The following is a 16,383-nucleotide window of genomic DNA, read 5'->3' as shown; positions in this document are numbered from 1 at the left end:
CGGCCTGCACTTCCGGTCTTTGCCTGTCTCTTGCCAGGAGCAATTTCCGTACGACTTTTTCAAAACGTGGGCGCCGCCATCTTTGGACGTGGTTTGTTGTGAGGGTAAGGTTCTCCGTTGGGCGCCGCCATTGCACTCCCCTCTCATTCTCTCGCGCACGTATCGCGAGAAGAGCCTTTGACTTCAGAGGCGGAAAGGCTGCCTGGTCCAACTTTGAGGAGCCCGGCGACGGTGGCGGAGGAGGGCCATGATCCCTGCGTTGGCGACCGCCCGGCGTGGACTGCTGGGGTAAGAAGGGCCTTGAGTTGACCACACAAAGCTGAGAGAAAGGGGCAAAGCAGGGCATACGAGGCAGGGCTTGGAATTAAAAAGGGACATAGTTAAACTTTAGGAAGAACTTCCTAATTGTGAGAGCTGTTGATTCACAATCCTTCCTGAAAGCCCTTCTCTGCGGGTTTTTAAGAAGAAGCTGGCTGGCCATCTGTCGGGAGTGGTTAGATTGTGTGCTCCTGTGTTACAAAATGGGGTTTGGGTCGAATGGCCCTTGTGGGAACTTCCAACTCGGATTTCAAACCTTGATGTTGCCTTTTTCCAAAAGTAAGAGTTCAATAAGGAAGACTGTGATGCCACGCTCCAGAAGCATTCTGTCCTGACATTTCGCCTACATCTATGGCAGGGATCCAGAGATTGTGAGGTCTGTTGGAAGCTTGGCAAGTGAGGTTTATATATCTGTGGAAGGTCCCTCTTATCTGTTTGAGGCAATTGTGAATGTTGCAATTGGCCACCTTGATTAGTATTGCATTGCCTTGCAGCTTCAAAACCTGGCTGCTTCCTGTCTGGGGGAATCCTTTGGAATTAAAACAAAAAAACAAAAAACTGAAATCAAGACAGTAAGTAAACAGCAACAGTCAAAAGACATGGGAATTCCGGATATGAAACGATCACGGTCAGCAAACACCTCCCAACAAAGGATTCCCCCAGGCAGGAAGCAGCCAGGCTTTGAAGCTGCAAGTCCATTAAATGCTAATCAAGCTGGCGAATTGCAACATTATAACAATAAGAAGAAGAAGAAGAACTGACCACGGAACAACAGACTGGTTCAAGATTGGGAAAGGCTGCATACTCTCACCCAACCTTTTTAACACATCATGCGATGTGCGGGGCTTGAGGAATGCAAAGCTGGGGTGAAAATGGCTGGAAGAAACATGAACAACCTCAGTTATGCAGATGACACCACTGTGATGGCCGAAAGCAAGGAGGAGCTGAGGAGCCTTCTAATCAAGGTGAAAGAGGAAAGCGCAAAAGCCGGGTTGCAGCTAAACGTCAAAAAACCAAGATGATGGCAACAAGAATGATTGACAACTGGGAAATAGAGGGAGAAAACGTGGAGGCCGTGACAGGGTTTGTATTTCTAGGCGCAAAGATGAGTGCAGACGCAGACTGTGGCCAGGAAATCAGAAGACGCTTCCTTACTTCTTGGGAGGAGAGCAATGTCCAGTCTCGATAAAATAGTCAAGAGTAGAGACATCAGACTGGCAACCAAGATCCATTGCCTAGTCCAAGCCATGGTCTTCCCTGTAGTAGTCACCTACGGATGTGAGAGCTGGACCTGAGGGAAGGCTGAGCGAAGGAAGAGAGAGGCTTTTGAGCTGTGGTGTTGGAGGAAAGTGCTGAGAGTGCCTTGGACTGCGAGAAGATCCAACCAGTCCATCCTCCAGGAAAGAAAGCCCGACTGCTCACTGGAGGGAAAGATACTAGAGACAAAGTTGAAGTCCTTTGGCCACATCATGAGGAGACAGCAAAGCCTGGAGAAGGGAATGATGCTGGGGAAAGGGGAAGGCAAAAGGAAGAGGGGCCGACCAAGGGCAAGATGGATGGATGGCATCCTTGAAGGGACTGGACTGACCTTGAAGGAGCTGGGGGTGGTGATGGCCGACAGGGAGCTCGGAGACGACTGATCGAATGAACAACAACAAACAACAATAATAATAATAAACCTTTATTTATACCCCTCTACCATCTCTCGGAGGACTCAGTGCGGCTTCCAAGAGGCCAAGCCCAAATATATCGATAAAAACAACACAGCAATACCAACAATTGTTGTTGTTCATTCGTTCAGTCGTCTCCGACTCTTCGTGACCTCATGGGCCAGCCCACGCCAGAGCTCCCTGTCGGCCGTCACCACCCCCAGCTCCTTCAAGGTCAGTCCAGTCACTTCAAGGATGCCATCCATCCATCTTGCCCTTGGTCGGCCCAACAATAAATAACTCATAAACAAAGCAATTAACAATAACAGTAACACCACGACGCATTAAAAACCTATGGCAGGGCCAAATGTAATAATTAAAATTTTAAAATACTGGGCATGACAAGGTGACATATAACTAGGATGCGTATTTAGAGAGAAATGGAGCGAGCAGACAATCCTAGATCATTAATAAAGTGGGATTAGGGACATGTTGCTTAGGGTTCATTATTCTGGGAAGGCACACTGGAACAACCACATTTTCAGGCTCCTCTTAAAGACTGCCAGAGTTGGGGCATGCCTAATGTCCTTGGGGAGCGAGTTCCAGAGTCGAGGGGCCACCACCAAGAAGGCCCTGTCCCTCGTCCCCACCAATTGCGCTTGAGATGGAAGTGGGAGTGTGAGCAGGGCCTCTCCAGATGAACAAAGAGATCATGTGGGTATGTACACAGAGATGCGGTCACACAGGTAGGTGGGTCCCGAACCGTTTAGGGCTTTGTAGGTGAGCACCTGCACCTTGAATTGGGACCGGAAAATGAACGGCAGCCAGTGGAGCTCCTTAAACAGGAGGGTTGACCTCTCCCTGTAAGGAGCACCAGTTTACAACCTGGCCGCTGCCCGTTAGACTAGTTGAAATTTCCGGGCCGTTTTCAAGGGTAGCCCCACGTAGAGTGCATTACAGTAATCCAATCTGGAGGTGACTAAGGCATGGAACACTTGCCTCCAGCAGACAAGAGTTCTTTCTCCCACCCTGGATATTATTCCACAGATATATAAACTCACTTGCCTAGTTTCCAACAGACCTCATGAACTCTGAGGATGCCTACCATAGATGTAGGCAAAACGTCAGGAGAGAATGGCTCTGGAACATAACCACACAGCCTGGAAAACTCACAGCAACCCAGAGATGAGACCATTTGGTTGAAAGCCCTATGGGAGACTTTAACACCATCCAGTACATCAGGGTTTCTCAACCTTCCAAATGCCGTGACCCCTTAATTCAGTTCCTCAAGCTGTGGTGACCCTCAACCATAAAATTATTTTTGTTACTATTTCATAACTAATTTCGCTACTGTTATGAATCGTAATCTAAATATCTGATATGCAGGATGTATTTTCATTCACTGCACCAAATTTGGCACAAATACCAAATGCACCCAAATTTGAGGTTGGGGGGGGGGGGGTGATTTTGTCATTTGGAAGTTGTAGTTGCTGGGATTTATAGTTACTGGAAGGGTTTGGTAGGCATTGACCTTGAGTTTTGGAGTTGTATTTCACCTACATCCAGAGAGCACTGTGCACTCAAACAATGATGGATCTGGACCAAACTTGGCACAAATACTCAATGTGCCCAAATTTGGACACTGGTGGAGCTTGGGGGAAATAGACCTTGACATTTGGGAGTTGTAGTTGCTGGGATTTATAGTTCACCTACAATAAAAAAAGCATTCTGATCCCCTCCAATGATAGAATTGGGCCAAACTTCCCACACAGAACTCTCATGACCAACAGAAAGTACTGTGTTTTCTGATGGTCTTTGGCGACCCCCTTAGGGGTCCCGACCCCCAGGTTGAGAAACACTGTAGTACATGATCTAGTCCTGCCAACTAATGAAAACCCTATCTCCTTCTGATAGCAGCTGCAGTGTTGCCCTTTCTCGGAGTATCCAGACAGGTGTCCGGAGACTGCAGGAATTAGCAGAGGATTCGGTTGAGGAGGCAGAGGCCACAAACAAGAGTGACTTCAGGTAAAGTGCCTTTGCTATTTCAAATGGTTTACTGGGATGAAGCCTGCCCATTGTCCTTTTGGGAATTAACGTACCTGTCACTGCAATAGTGGATTTGTATATAATTAAATGCAGGCAGTCTACGAGTTACAAGCATATGACTTACAAATGATTCCTAGTTAGGAAAGGGCCTGAGACAACAAGAATAATAGAATCATAGAATCAAAGAGTTGGAAGAGACCTCATGAGCCATCCAGTCCAACCCCATTCTGCCAAGAAGCAGGAATATTGCATTCAAATCACCCCTGACAAATGGCCATCCAGCCTCTGCTTAAAAGCTTCCAATGAAGGAGCCTCCACCACACTCCGGGGCAGAGAGTTCCACTGCTGAACGGCTCTCACAGTCAGGAAGTTCTTCCTCATGTTCTGATAGAATCTCCTCTCTTGTAGTTTGAAGCCATTGTTCCGCATCCTAGTCTCCAAGGAAGCAGAAAACAAGCTTGCTCCCTCCTCCCTGTGGCTTCCTCTCACATATTTGTACATGGCTATCATATCTCCTCTCAGCCTTCTCTTCTTCAGGGTAAACATGCCCAGCTCCTTAAGCCACTCCTCATAGGGCTTGTTCTCCAGACCCTTGATCATTTTAGTCGCCCTCCTCTGGACACATTCCAGCTTGTCAATATCTCTCTTGAATTGTGGTGCCCAGAATTGGACACAATATTCCAGGTGTGGTCTAACCAAAGCGGAATAGAGGGGTAGCATTACTTCCTTAGATCTAGACACTAGGCTCCTAGAAGTGAGAGAAATCTACCCCCAGGAAGGGAAATTCACTCTTGGAAGAGTTGTTGTCATGGGGGAAAGGGATCCTCCTCTGAAGCTTTATCTCCAGTCCCAGAGCCATAGGCTGGCCTGCATTTTGGAACTGCTTTCGTATGTGAATAATTTCCAAATGCAGCCCCATGTTGGATGTGTAACAGTCGTCCAAATTGGATGCCGTCATGGTATGTGCCTGACTTCCCAAGTGGAACTTGAATTACAATTCTTAACCCTCCCACAATTGGGAGAAGCCACCTTATGAATTGGGTTTGATATTTCTCGTCATTCTATTTTTCCAGCTTTTTCCCTCCAACACCAGGAAAAGAGAACTCTTTGAGGTGGGCTGGAAAGAAGTTTGAAGAGATCCCCGTAGCGCATATTAAAGCAACATATAACAAGTAAGAGACATTTCGTTATGTGAGTATAATAAGTAAGGGTCATTCTGTGCCCGAGGTGGATCTGTCCCATCTGTTGAGGAGACTCAGGCTCTTCCACGCAGCCAGAATATCAAGGCAGAAAATCCCACAGTATCTGCTTTGAACTGGATTATTTGCAATATATTCTAGTTCAAAGCAGATAATTTGGGATTTTATTCAGCTGTGTGGAAGGGGCCTGAGGTCCCTTCTGCATTGCCACATAAAACTGAGATTATTTACTTTAAAGTGGATTATATGGCAGTGTAGACTCAGATAATCCAGTTCATAGCAGATAATGTGGATCATCTGTTTTGATAATCTGGATTTTATCAAATCAAATACTAGGATATGAGTGGGTCATAACAAAGGAAATAGCAGTATTAGGGAAAACAGAGGAAACGGGAAATAAAAGAAGCAGTAATAGAATGTGCACAAGCAGTATTAGTATTAGGGTGGAAAGATAAATCAAAATGGACAGTAATTAAATGGTACCAATATATGGCGGAGCAAATGGAATTTGAAATTATGAATGTGATATTGAATTATTAAAAAAATCAATGAAAATAGAATGAGAAAAATGGAAGAAAGATGGATAAGGGTAAAGAATGATATTATGAATCATTCCGGAGATCAAGCCATAAGAAATAAGATATAAATGTTATATACTATACAGGATGAAAATGTATAAAGATAAAGAGATCATGATTGTCTCAAAAAGAAATGAAAATATGTGAAAGAAAATAATCCTCGTGTTGGTGGTGGGAATTGTAAATGTTTTGTGTGTGCACGGTATGTATTTTTTGTATAGTAAAAATAAAAATTCGTTTAAAAAAGATAATCTGGATTTTATGACATTGTAGAAAGGGATTCTTCAAGGGAGGAACAAAAGGAGACTGAGGATTTGTTTTGGAGTTCTGGAGAAACCTTTTGGGGTGAGCAGTCAATCATGGCTTTATAGGCCAGGAGAGAGACAGGACTAGGGCCCGGTCCTGTTCAGGATCTTTATTAATGACTTAGATGAAGGGCCAGAAGGCAGGATCATCAAGTTTGCAGACGGGACCAAATTGTGAGGGATAGCCAATAGTCCAGAGGACAGGAGCAGGATTCAAAACGATCTTGACAGATTAGAGAGATGAATGGCCAAAACTAACAAAATGAAGTTCAACAGTGACAAATGCAAGATACTCCACTTTGGCAGAAAAAAATGAAATGCAAAGATACAGAATGGGGGACGATGCCTGGCTTGAGAGCAGTACGTGTGAAAAAGATCTTGGAGTCCTCGTGGGGAGGAAGGTGAACATGAGCCAACAATGTGATGTGGCGGCAAAAAAAGCCAATGGGATTTTGGCCTGCATCAAGAGGAGCATAGTGTCTAGATCTAGGGAAGTCATGCTCCCCATGCTCTATTCTGCCTTGGTTAGACCACATCTGGAATATTGTGTCCAATTCTGGGCACCACAATTCAAGAGAGATATTGACAAGCTGGAATGTGTCCAGAGGAGGGCGACTAAAATGATCAAGGGTCTGGAGAACAAGCCCTATGAGGAGCGGCTTAGGGAACTGGGCATGTTTAGCCTGAAGAAGAAAAGGCTAAGAGGAGACATGATAGCCATGTATAAATATGTGAGAGGAAGCCACAGGGAGGAGGAGGGAGCAAGCTTCCTTTCTGCTTCCCTGGAGACTAGGACACAATGGAACAATGGCTTCAAATTACAAGAGAGGAGATTCCACCTGAACATGAGGAAGAACTTCCTGACTGTGAGAGCCATTCAGCAGTGGAACTCTCTGCCCCGGAGTGTGGTGGAGGCTCCTTTTTGGAAGCTTTTAAGCAGAGGCTGGATGGCCATCTGTCAGGGGTGATTTGAATGCAATATTCCTGCTTCTTGGCAGAATGGGGTTGGTACTGGATGGCCCATGAGGTCTCTTCCAACTCTTTGATTCTATGATTCTATGATTCTAGGATAATGGGATTGCTGTGAGTTTTCTGGCCTGTATGCCCATGTTCCAGAAGCAATCTCTCCTGATGTTTCGCCCACATCTATGGTAGGTATCCTCAGAGGTTGTGAGGTCTGTTTGGAAACTAGGCAAGTGGGGTTTATATAGCTGTGGAATGTCCTGGGTGGGAGAAAGAACTCTTGTCCGCTTGAGACAAGTGTAGATGTTGCAATTGGCCAGCTTGATTAGCGTTTAATGGCCTTGCAGCTTCAAAGCCTGCCTGGTTGCTGCTTGGCTTCTTTTTCCCACCCTGGATATACTACAGATATATAACCTACCCACCCACCCCACTTGCCTAGTTTCCCACAGACCTCACACCTCTGAGGATGCCTGCTATAGATGTGGGTGAAATGTCAGGAGAGAATGCTTCTTGAACATGGCCATACAGCCAAGAAAACTCACAGCAACCCAGTGACTCCAGCTATGAAAGCCTTCGACAACACAGGGTAATGGGACTTTATTTGCATCATTCTGTTCTGCTGATAAAATGAAAACAACAAAATATGATTACTTTAATGTCCCGGAATTTGTAATGAACTAGTCAGAACATTTATTTATTTATTTATTTATTTATTTACAGTTCTTATATTCCGCCCTTCTCACCCCGCAGGGGACTCAGGGCGGATTACAGTCAACACATATATGGCAAACATTCAATGCCAGTTTGACAAACAACGTTTAACACACAAATACACCGAGGCTATTTAACTTTTTTTCTGGCCGCCAGGGGAGCTGCTGCTTTTCATCGTCCATCAACGACACCGATGAAGTTCTTCCGCATTCCACATTCCCCGGAGTCTTTTTTCTTTATGGCCTCATAAATTAGTTAAATTTAGCCTCCCACACAAGGTGGTACCTTATTTTCCTACTTGACAGATGCAACTGTCTTTCGGGTTGCAAAGGTCGACAACGGGCTACACAATGGCTGGACACCCACTCCAGCCCGGGCTGGCTTCGAACTCATGACCTTTTGGTCAGAGTGATCTTAATGCAGCTGACACTCAGCCAGCTGCGCCACAATTCTGGTGCTCATTGTTTATCTCATTGTTTATAATTAATTTTGTGAAATAGCGTAACAGAGATTGTTTAAAAAGTAACTAAAAGTAATTGTTTTCGTTACTGCTGAGAAAAAGGAAAGTAATGCCACTTGAAAACCGGAATGGTAACAGTAACCGGCTACTTTGGAGCTTTGATACTCAGAACTGTAAAGGTAAATATTGTGCAACCCTAAATGTTTTACAGTCTAAAGCAGCGATGAGCAAACTTTTGAGCTTGGTGTGTCAAAATTTGCCAAAAACCTGAGCATAACTTGGGTGGGGTGTCAACTTCGAGAAAAAATAAACGTAATTTTGCAATATTTATAGTTTAAATACGAAAAATGTATATTCCATGCTGAGTTATGGAGTGAACAATGCTCAAACGTGAAGATATTAAATTTGTAGAGCCTTTTACAAATTTAAGGATGGAATTAGATTGGCTCTTATAAGGTGTATTTCTCTGTATGCGGCCGCATGTGGCCGTATGTCATCAAAAATAGCCATGTGTGTCAGTGCTGACACGCGTGTCATAGGTTCACTATCATGGGTCTAAAGAGTAACATAAAAACTAACTGCAAAAGGAAAGGAAACAAACAACAGCAGGAGCACCTTTAGTCACACTGAGTCCAATTCCATCCATTGTTTTTACTATTATTATTATTATTATTATTATTGATCATCTTTTTGCTCTCCTGCCAGCTGCAAAGGTAGAGTTTTATTAAAACATCACAGAAATGGTTCCCCAGAGAGCTGAGTGTCACCAGAAGGTGTTATATGACATTTCTAACAGGATGTCACTTTTATTCTATTGTGTGTGTGTGTGTCTGTTTTTGGTGGCGTCTGCAGCACTCACATCCAGGTTCTCTCGCCTGAGAATATCCCTCTGGCTCTGTCTACCTGCGGCACCGAAGGCTTCAAGAATGCCAAGAAGGCCACAGCCATCGCAGCTCAGACTACTGGAATCGCAGCAGCAACTGTAAGTGATGCCTGCAAAGAAAGCCAGCATTTGCTGCAAATAGAAGTCACGAAACACATTTCTCACAATCAAAGATTCTAAGGCTTTAGCTTGATATATATTTCAGCCCCAATTGGCTCTGCGACTATTACGTGAGGAACACAAAAATACCAATTTTGCCAACCCAAAAATGGAGTCGTGACTATAATGTGAGTAAATACTAGAGAATTTATATTAGATATATTAGATAATTTATTTATTTACCTTATTTATACCCCACCTTTCTCTAACCAAACTTGGCATGAAGGGCTAGAAGGCAGGATCATCACGTTTGCAGACGACACCAAATTGGGAGGGAGAGCCAAGACTCCAGAGGACAGGAGCAGAAGTCAAAACGATCTTGACAGATTAGAGAGATGAGGGGCCAAAACTCACAAAATGAAGTTCAACGGGGACAAATGCAAGAGACTTTAGAACAGTTGTTCTCAACCTGGGCGTCGGGACCCCAGGGGAGGTCGCGAGGGGGTGTCAGAGGGGTCGCCAAAGACCATCAGAAAGCACAGTATTTTCTGTTGGTCATGGGGGTTCTGTGTGGGAAGTCTGGCCCAGTTCTATCATTGGTGAAGTTCAGAATATTCTTTGATTGTAGGTGAACTATACATCCCAGCAACTACAACTCCAAAATGTCAAGGTCTATTTCCCCCAAACTCTACCAGTGTTCACATTTGGGCATATTGAGTATTTGTGCCAAGTTTGGTCCAGATCCATCATTGTTTGAATCCACAGTGCTCTCAGGATGTAGGTGAACTACGACTCCAAAACTCAAGGTCAGCGCCCACCAAACCCTTCCAGTATTTTCTCTTGGTCATGGGAGTCCTGTGTGCCAAGATTGGTTCAATTCCATCATTGGTGGAGTTCAGAATGCTATTTGATTGCAGGTGAACTATAAATCCCAGCAAGTACCACTCCCAAATGACAAAATCAATTTTTTGAGTTATGGTCACTCCTTGGGTTAGTAGGTGTCCTGAGGCCAAATTTGGCGGCAATTTGTCCAGCGGGTTTTGAGTTCTGTTAATCCCACAAACGAACATTACATTTTTATTTAGATAGATAATTGTGGTTAGCACGTGAATGAGTGTTTGTTGTGAAGCTGCCCTGAGTGTATGTGTGTGTGTGGGAAGGGGGGGGTGAGAAGGATGGGGTACAAATGCACTAAATAAATAAATTCTGGCCACAGTGGTCAACCAGATCTCTTTGGGAAGCCCACAAGCAGAACACGGACACAGATATACTGACCACTCCTGTTCCCTAGCAACTGGTTTTGAGAGGCACGCTGCCTCTGGCATTAATGCAAGCCATTGTGACTAATAGTGTACTAGTTCAGATTGAATCTCCCTTATCCTAAATGCTTGAGACCAGAATTTGGTTGTTTTTTTAATGAAATCAAATATCTATATTTTTATATCTATAGTGAATGCATTATTTATCTATTTACAATATTTATCTTCAGCCCTTCTCACCCCAAAGTGGATTCAGGGTGGATCACAGAGCATACATACAGCAAACGTGGAATGTCGGTTATATAATGACAACACAGACCACAGATATATATGGGCTTTCCCATCTTTCGGCATCTTTGTTTGCTGTGCTCAGGTCTGGCCACAGTGGGGTGCTGTCGCTCCATCTCCTTGCTGAAGAGTTTTTCTTTATTCATAAACTTCCTCCTTTTTCTGATTTAAACACCTTGCATAAAATACCTCCCTGCTTTAATGCAGTTCCTATTTATTTACTCACATTTATTTTCAAACTTGGCAGAAGCTGGGCTGAAAGGTCAGGCACTCACCCTGATCCTGGCTTTGAACTATCAACCATCCAGCTGGCAAGATTTATAATAATAATAATAATAATAATAATAATAATAATAATCTTTATTTGTACCCCGCTACCATCTCCCCAAGGGACTCGGTGCGGCTTACATTCTGGAAAAGATTGTTAAGGAAGCGGTCTGCAAACACTTAGAAACAAATGCAGTCATCGCTAATAGTCAACATGGATTTATCAAAAACAAGTCATGCCAGACTCATCTGATCTCTTTCTTCGATAGAGCTACAAGCTGGGTAGATGCGGGGAATGCCGTGGATGTAGCGTACCTGGATTTCAGGAAGGCCTTCTTTGACAAGGTCCCCCATGACCTTCTGGCAAGGAAACTAGTCCAATGTGGGCGAGGCAAAACTACGGTGAGGTGGATCTGTAATTGGTTAAGTGGACGAACACAGAGAGTGCTCACTAATGCTTCCTCTTCATCTTGGAAAGAAGTGACAAGTGGAGTGCCGCAGGGTTCCGTCCTGGGCCCGGTCTTGTTCAATATCTTTATTAATGACTTAGATGAAGGGCTAGAAGGCATGATCATCAAGTTTGCAGACGACACCAAATTGGGAGGGATAGCCAATAGTCCAGAGGACAGGAGCAGGATTCAAAGGGATCTTGACAGATTAGAGAGATGAAGGGCCAAAACTAACAAAATGAAGTTCAACAGTGACAAATGCAAGATACTCCACTTTGGCAGAAAAAATGAAATGCAAAGATACAGAATGGGGGACGATGCCTGGCTCGAGAGCAGTACGTGTGGAAAAGATCTTGGAGTCCTCGTGGACAGGAAGTTAGACATGAGCCAACAATGTGATGTGGCGGCAAAAAAAGCCAATGGGATTTTGGCCTGCATCAATAGGAGCATAGTGTCTAGATCTAAGGAAGTAATGCTACCCCTCTATTCCGCTTTGCTTAGACCACTTTACCTGGAATATTGTGTCCAATTCTGGGCACCACAATTCAAGAGAGATATTGACAAGCTGGAATGTGTCCAGAGGAGAGCGACTAAAATGATAAAAGGTCTGGAGAACAAGCCCTATGAGGAGCGGCTTAAGGAGCTGGGCATGTTTAGCCTGAAGAAGAGAAGGCTGAGAGGAGATATGATGAGGGCCATGTATAAATATGTGAGAGGAAGCCACAGGGAGGAGGAGGGAGCAAGCTTGTTTTCTGCTTCCTTGGAGACTAGGACGCAGTGGAACAATGGCTTCCAACTACAAGAGAGGAGATTCCATCTGAACATTAGGAAGAACTTCCTGACTGTGAGAGCCGTTCAGCAGTGGAACTCTCTGCCCCGGAGGGAGTGTGGTGGAGGCTCCTTCTTTGGATGCTTTTAAGCAGAGGCTGGATGGCCATTTGTCAGGGGTGATTTGAATGCAATATTCCTGCTTCTTGGCAGAATGGGGTTGGACTGGATGGCCCAGGAGGTCTCTTCCAACTCTTTGATTCTATGATTCTATGATACATGAGGCCGAGCCCAGAATACAACAATAAACAATAACAACAGTAATACAAAACAATAAATAAACTCATAAGCAAAAATAAGCAATAAACATTAACAATAACATGACGCGTTTAAAAACCTATGGCTGGGCCAAATCTAATAATTAAAATTTTTAAAAAATAATGCTGGGCATGACAAGGTGACATGTAACTGGGATAGAAGTTTTGGAGAGGGAAGAAATGTGCAGACAATCTTGGATCATTAATAAAGTGCATTTAGGGATATATTGCTTGGTGATTAACCTGCTGTGCTAAAGCCCGGATGAAGGGAAAGATGGGTAGTCACACACCCAGTGTTTATTTTAAAATTTTAATCTATTACATCTGGCCCAGCCATAAAGTTTTTAATTTTTTTTGTGTTATTGCTTATATGTGAATTATATTAATTGTACTGTTTTATTTGCTTGCTGCTTTGTTATTTACTGATGTGTTGTTGGGCTTGGCTTCATGTAAGCCGCCCCAAGTCCCCTTGGGGAGATGGTGGTGGGGTATAAATAAAATATTATTATTATTATTGTTATTATTATTATTTGAAACACAACAAGATGAGTTCATAGCAGACACTCTGCTGGCTGTTGAATTGGATCAAACGTCGGACACTTCCCAAGTGTCTAGGACTGTGTGATGTATTATTATTATTATTATTATTATTATTATTATTATTATTATTTGTCAAGCTTTCAAGAGGAGGAAGTACAAGTGGACTCTGCTTACAAAAAGCAGGTGCCCCAGACACTTCCTAAATACACAAATGCATCTATGGCAAGCATCCTCAGAGGTAGTGAGGTCTGTTGGAACTAGGAAAAAGGGTTTATATGTCTGTGGAATGACCAAGGTGGGACAAAGGACTCTTGTCTGCTGCAGCTAGGTGGGAATGTTTCTACTGACCACCTTGATTAGCATTTGATAGCCTGGCAGTGCCTGGAGCAATCTTTTGTTGACAAGTGATTAGATGTCCTTGTTTGTTTCCTCTCTGTTGTTTTGCTGTTATAATGTTAGAGTTTTTTTTTAATACTGGTAGCCAGATTTTGTTCATTTTCATGGTTTCCTCCTTTCTGTTGAAATTGTCCACCTGCTTCTTGTGGGTTTCAATGGCTTCTCTGTGTAGCCTGACATTGTGGTTGTGAGAGTGGTCCAGCATTTCTGTGTTCTCCAATAATCTGCTGTGTCCAGGCTGGTTCATCCGGTGCTCTGCTATGGCTGACTTCTCTGGTTGAAGTAGTCTGCAGTGCCTTTCATGTTCCTTGATGCGTGTCTGGGCAATGCTGCTGCTGCGTGTGGTGGTCCCTCTGGAGACTTCTTGTCCACAGCTGCATGGTACACGGTAGACTCCTGCAGAGGTGAGAGGATCCCTCTTGTCCTTTGCTGAACAGAGCATTTGTTGGATTTTCTTGGTGGGTCTATAGGTGGTTTGTATGTTGTGTTTCCTCATCAGCTTCCCTCTGCGGTCAGTGGTTCCCTTGATGTATGGCAAGAACCCTTTCCCTCTGGGTGGGTCTCTGTCTTGACTCTCGTGGCTTCTTCTCGGTGGTCTTGCAGCTCTTCTGATGTCTGTGGTGGAGTCTCCATTGGCCTGTAGAGCCCCGTTTAGGTGGTTCAGTTCCCCTTGGAGGAGGTGGGGTTCGTAGATATTTTTTTTGCATGGTCTGCTAGGGCTTTAATTGTGCTTCTTTTTTGACTTGGAGTTTTTATGTAGGTATCTATCTGTGTATAGGTTTTTGTAAACTGTTGTTGATCTAGTTTGCAGATGACTATTGTTGTTCATTCGTTCAGTCGTTTCTGAGTCTTTGTGAGCTCATGGACCAGTTCACGCCAGAGCTCCCTGTCAGCCGTCACTATCCCCAGCTCCTTCAAGGTCAAGCCAGTCACTTCAAGGATCCCATCCATGTCAGTAGTTCCCTTGATGTTTGGCAAGAACCCTTTCCCTCTGGGTGGGTCTCCGTCTTGACTCTGGTGGCTTCTTCTCGGTTGTCTTGCAGCTCTTCTGATGTCTGAGGTGGAGTCTTCATTGGCCTGTGGAGCCCAGTTGAGGTGGTTCCGTTCATCTTGGAGGATGTGGGGGCTATAAAAGAAGGGAACATCTCTTCCCTGTAATGGTGTGAAATGTTTCCATTCTCTCTGAGCTGGACGCAGGCGATGGGTCACTCCAACACTCACCCTCAAAGCCTGTCTCCATGCGACTGTCCCACTGGAGTGTGTTGGGTGTGTGACCAGCCCCTTTCTCCTAAAGTAGACTATTTCAGATTTCCAGTTCGGCAGAGAGTCATCCTCCACAAGTTGTGTATTCGAACTGGAGCCCTAAGCTGCAATTGAGAAAATTAGTTCTGTAGTGTTTGCAAGCACATATACTCAAAGCCTCATTGAGTCCTAGATTGCTGTCTCTTTATTTCACCTTCCTTTATTTGCCTTAAATGTTTTTTTTTCCTTTGTGTGGGCAACAGGCAGCAGAGATGAAAAGAGTGTTTTAGCTAGGAATTCCTTCCTTGGTTGACTAGGCTAATTTGCTTGCACTGTGATACTGCCATTGCTTGTGTGCTGAAGGCCTTGTATCTTGTGTTCAGAGGAGGTATCTCACTACTACCACCTTCTAGGGCAGTATTTCTCAACCTTCCTAAGACTGTGACCCCTTCATACAGTTCCTCATGTTCTGGTGACCCCCAACCATAACATTGGGTTGTTGTAGGTTTTTTCGGGCTATATGGCCATGTTCTAGAGGCATTCTCTCCTGACGTTTCGCCTGCATCTATAGCAAGCATCCTCAGAGGTAGTGAGGTCTGTTGGAACTAGGAAAAAAGGATTTATATATCTGTGGAATGACCAGGGTGGGACAAAGGACTCTTGTCTGCTGGAGCTAGGTGGGCATTGACCTTGAGTTTTGGAGTTGTAGTTCACCTAGCTCCAGCAGAGCGGTACCTATTGATCTACTCACATTTGCATGTTTTCAAACTGCTAGGTTGGCAGAAGCTGGGCCTAACAGCGAGAGCTCACCCCACTTTCCAGATTCGAACCGCTGACTTCTGTCAGCAAGTTCAGCAGCTCAGCACTTTAATCCACTGCGCCACCGGGGGGGTGCGTGTATGTGTGTGTGTGTGTGTGTGTGTGTGTGTGTGTATATCACATTATTAAAGTTTGTTCTTTTTTCATATGTCTGGATACTTTTGGGGTCAGGTCTGGTAACCTGACGTCAAAAAAAAAAACCCTGTAGAATTAGAAAAGGACAAATCAATTAAGAGATAAGAACCCCTTTCCTGGAGAAAAAAAATAACTAAAAAGAGGGAACATGATAAAGACGGATCTCATAAATGGTAGGGAGACGGAAGTTTTTTCATAGGTAAGTACATACTCAGCCCAATTATAGAGTCCAATCCACGGATTTGCTACTCGGCGTGGAGATGGGCTCCAATTTGTACAGTTCCGCAGGGCCATTGGGCAAATTCGTGGAATCTCAGGATAATAGTGGCTATTAGTTATGATGGATGTATATATTATCAAAAAGCAGTACTTACTCGAAGCAGCCTGCCTCTGAATTCCAGTTGCTGGGAAACAAGAATGGGAGGCTGCGGTCGCATTGGCTCGCACATCCCTCCCGGCTCCTGTGTTTCAGCACGCATTAGCAATATGCGCATTCGGAATGAAGCAAGCGGGTCAGGTCGACCTCTCAGAAGTAAAGAAAACATTGCACAGGTCACTCAAAAGCTTCCAAAATCCATTAAAGGACCAACCTCCACTTTTGCTTTATTTTATTGCTAGATTGAGTTATTAAAAGAACTCATTTATTTATTTTACAAAATGCATAAGGTTGTGGGTGTACTACAGCTCACATC

The 16,383-nt window shown here is 44.2% G+C and overlaps 1 protein-coding gene across 3 annotated transcripts in view; it reads left to right on the top strand.

Moving 5' to 3' along the window:
- Positions 1 to 95: 95 nt before the first annotated feature.
- MRPS11 (mitochondrial ribosomal protein S11) overlaps positions 96 to 16,383 on the top strand; it is a 31,536-nt gene continuing 15,248 nt past the window's right edge. The window contains exons 1-4 of one of the 3 annotated variants that reach the window (XM_060755172.2): positions 96 to 288; positions 3,882 to 3,992; positions 5,087 to 5,185; positions 9,082 to 9,211. In XM_060755172.2, the coding sequence (XP_060611155.2) occupies positions 248 to 288; positions 3,882 to 3,992; positions 5,087 to 5,185; positions 9,082 to 9,211 (381 nt within the window). In that variant the 5' untranslated portion in view covers positions 96 to 247. The remainder of the gene's footprint in view (positions 289 to 3,881; positions 3,993 to 5,086; positions 5,186 to 9,081; positions 9,212 to 16,383) is intronic. The other 2 variants (XM_060755171.2, XM_060755170.2) reach the window with 2 other exon arrangements.

The sequence above is a fragment of the Anolis sagrei genome, chromosome 9 (genome assembly GCF_037176765.1).
Source record: "Anolis sagrei isolate rAnoSag1 chromosome 9, rAnoSag1.mat, whole genome shotgun sequence".
In the NCBI taxonomy this organism is placed as follows: domain Eukaryota; kingdom Metazoa; phylum Chordata; class Lepidosauria; order Squamata; family Dactyloidae; genus Anolis; species Anolis sagrei.
This window is presented reverse-complemented; position numbering and strand designations above follow the sequence as displayed.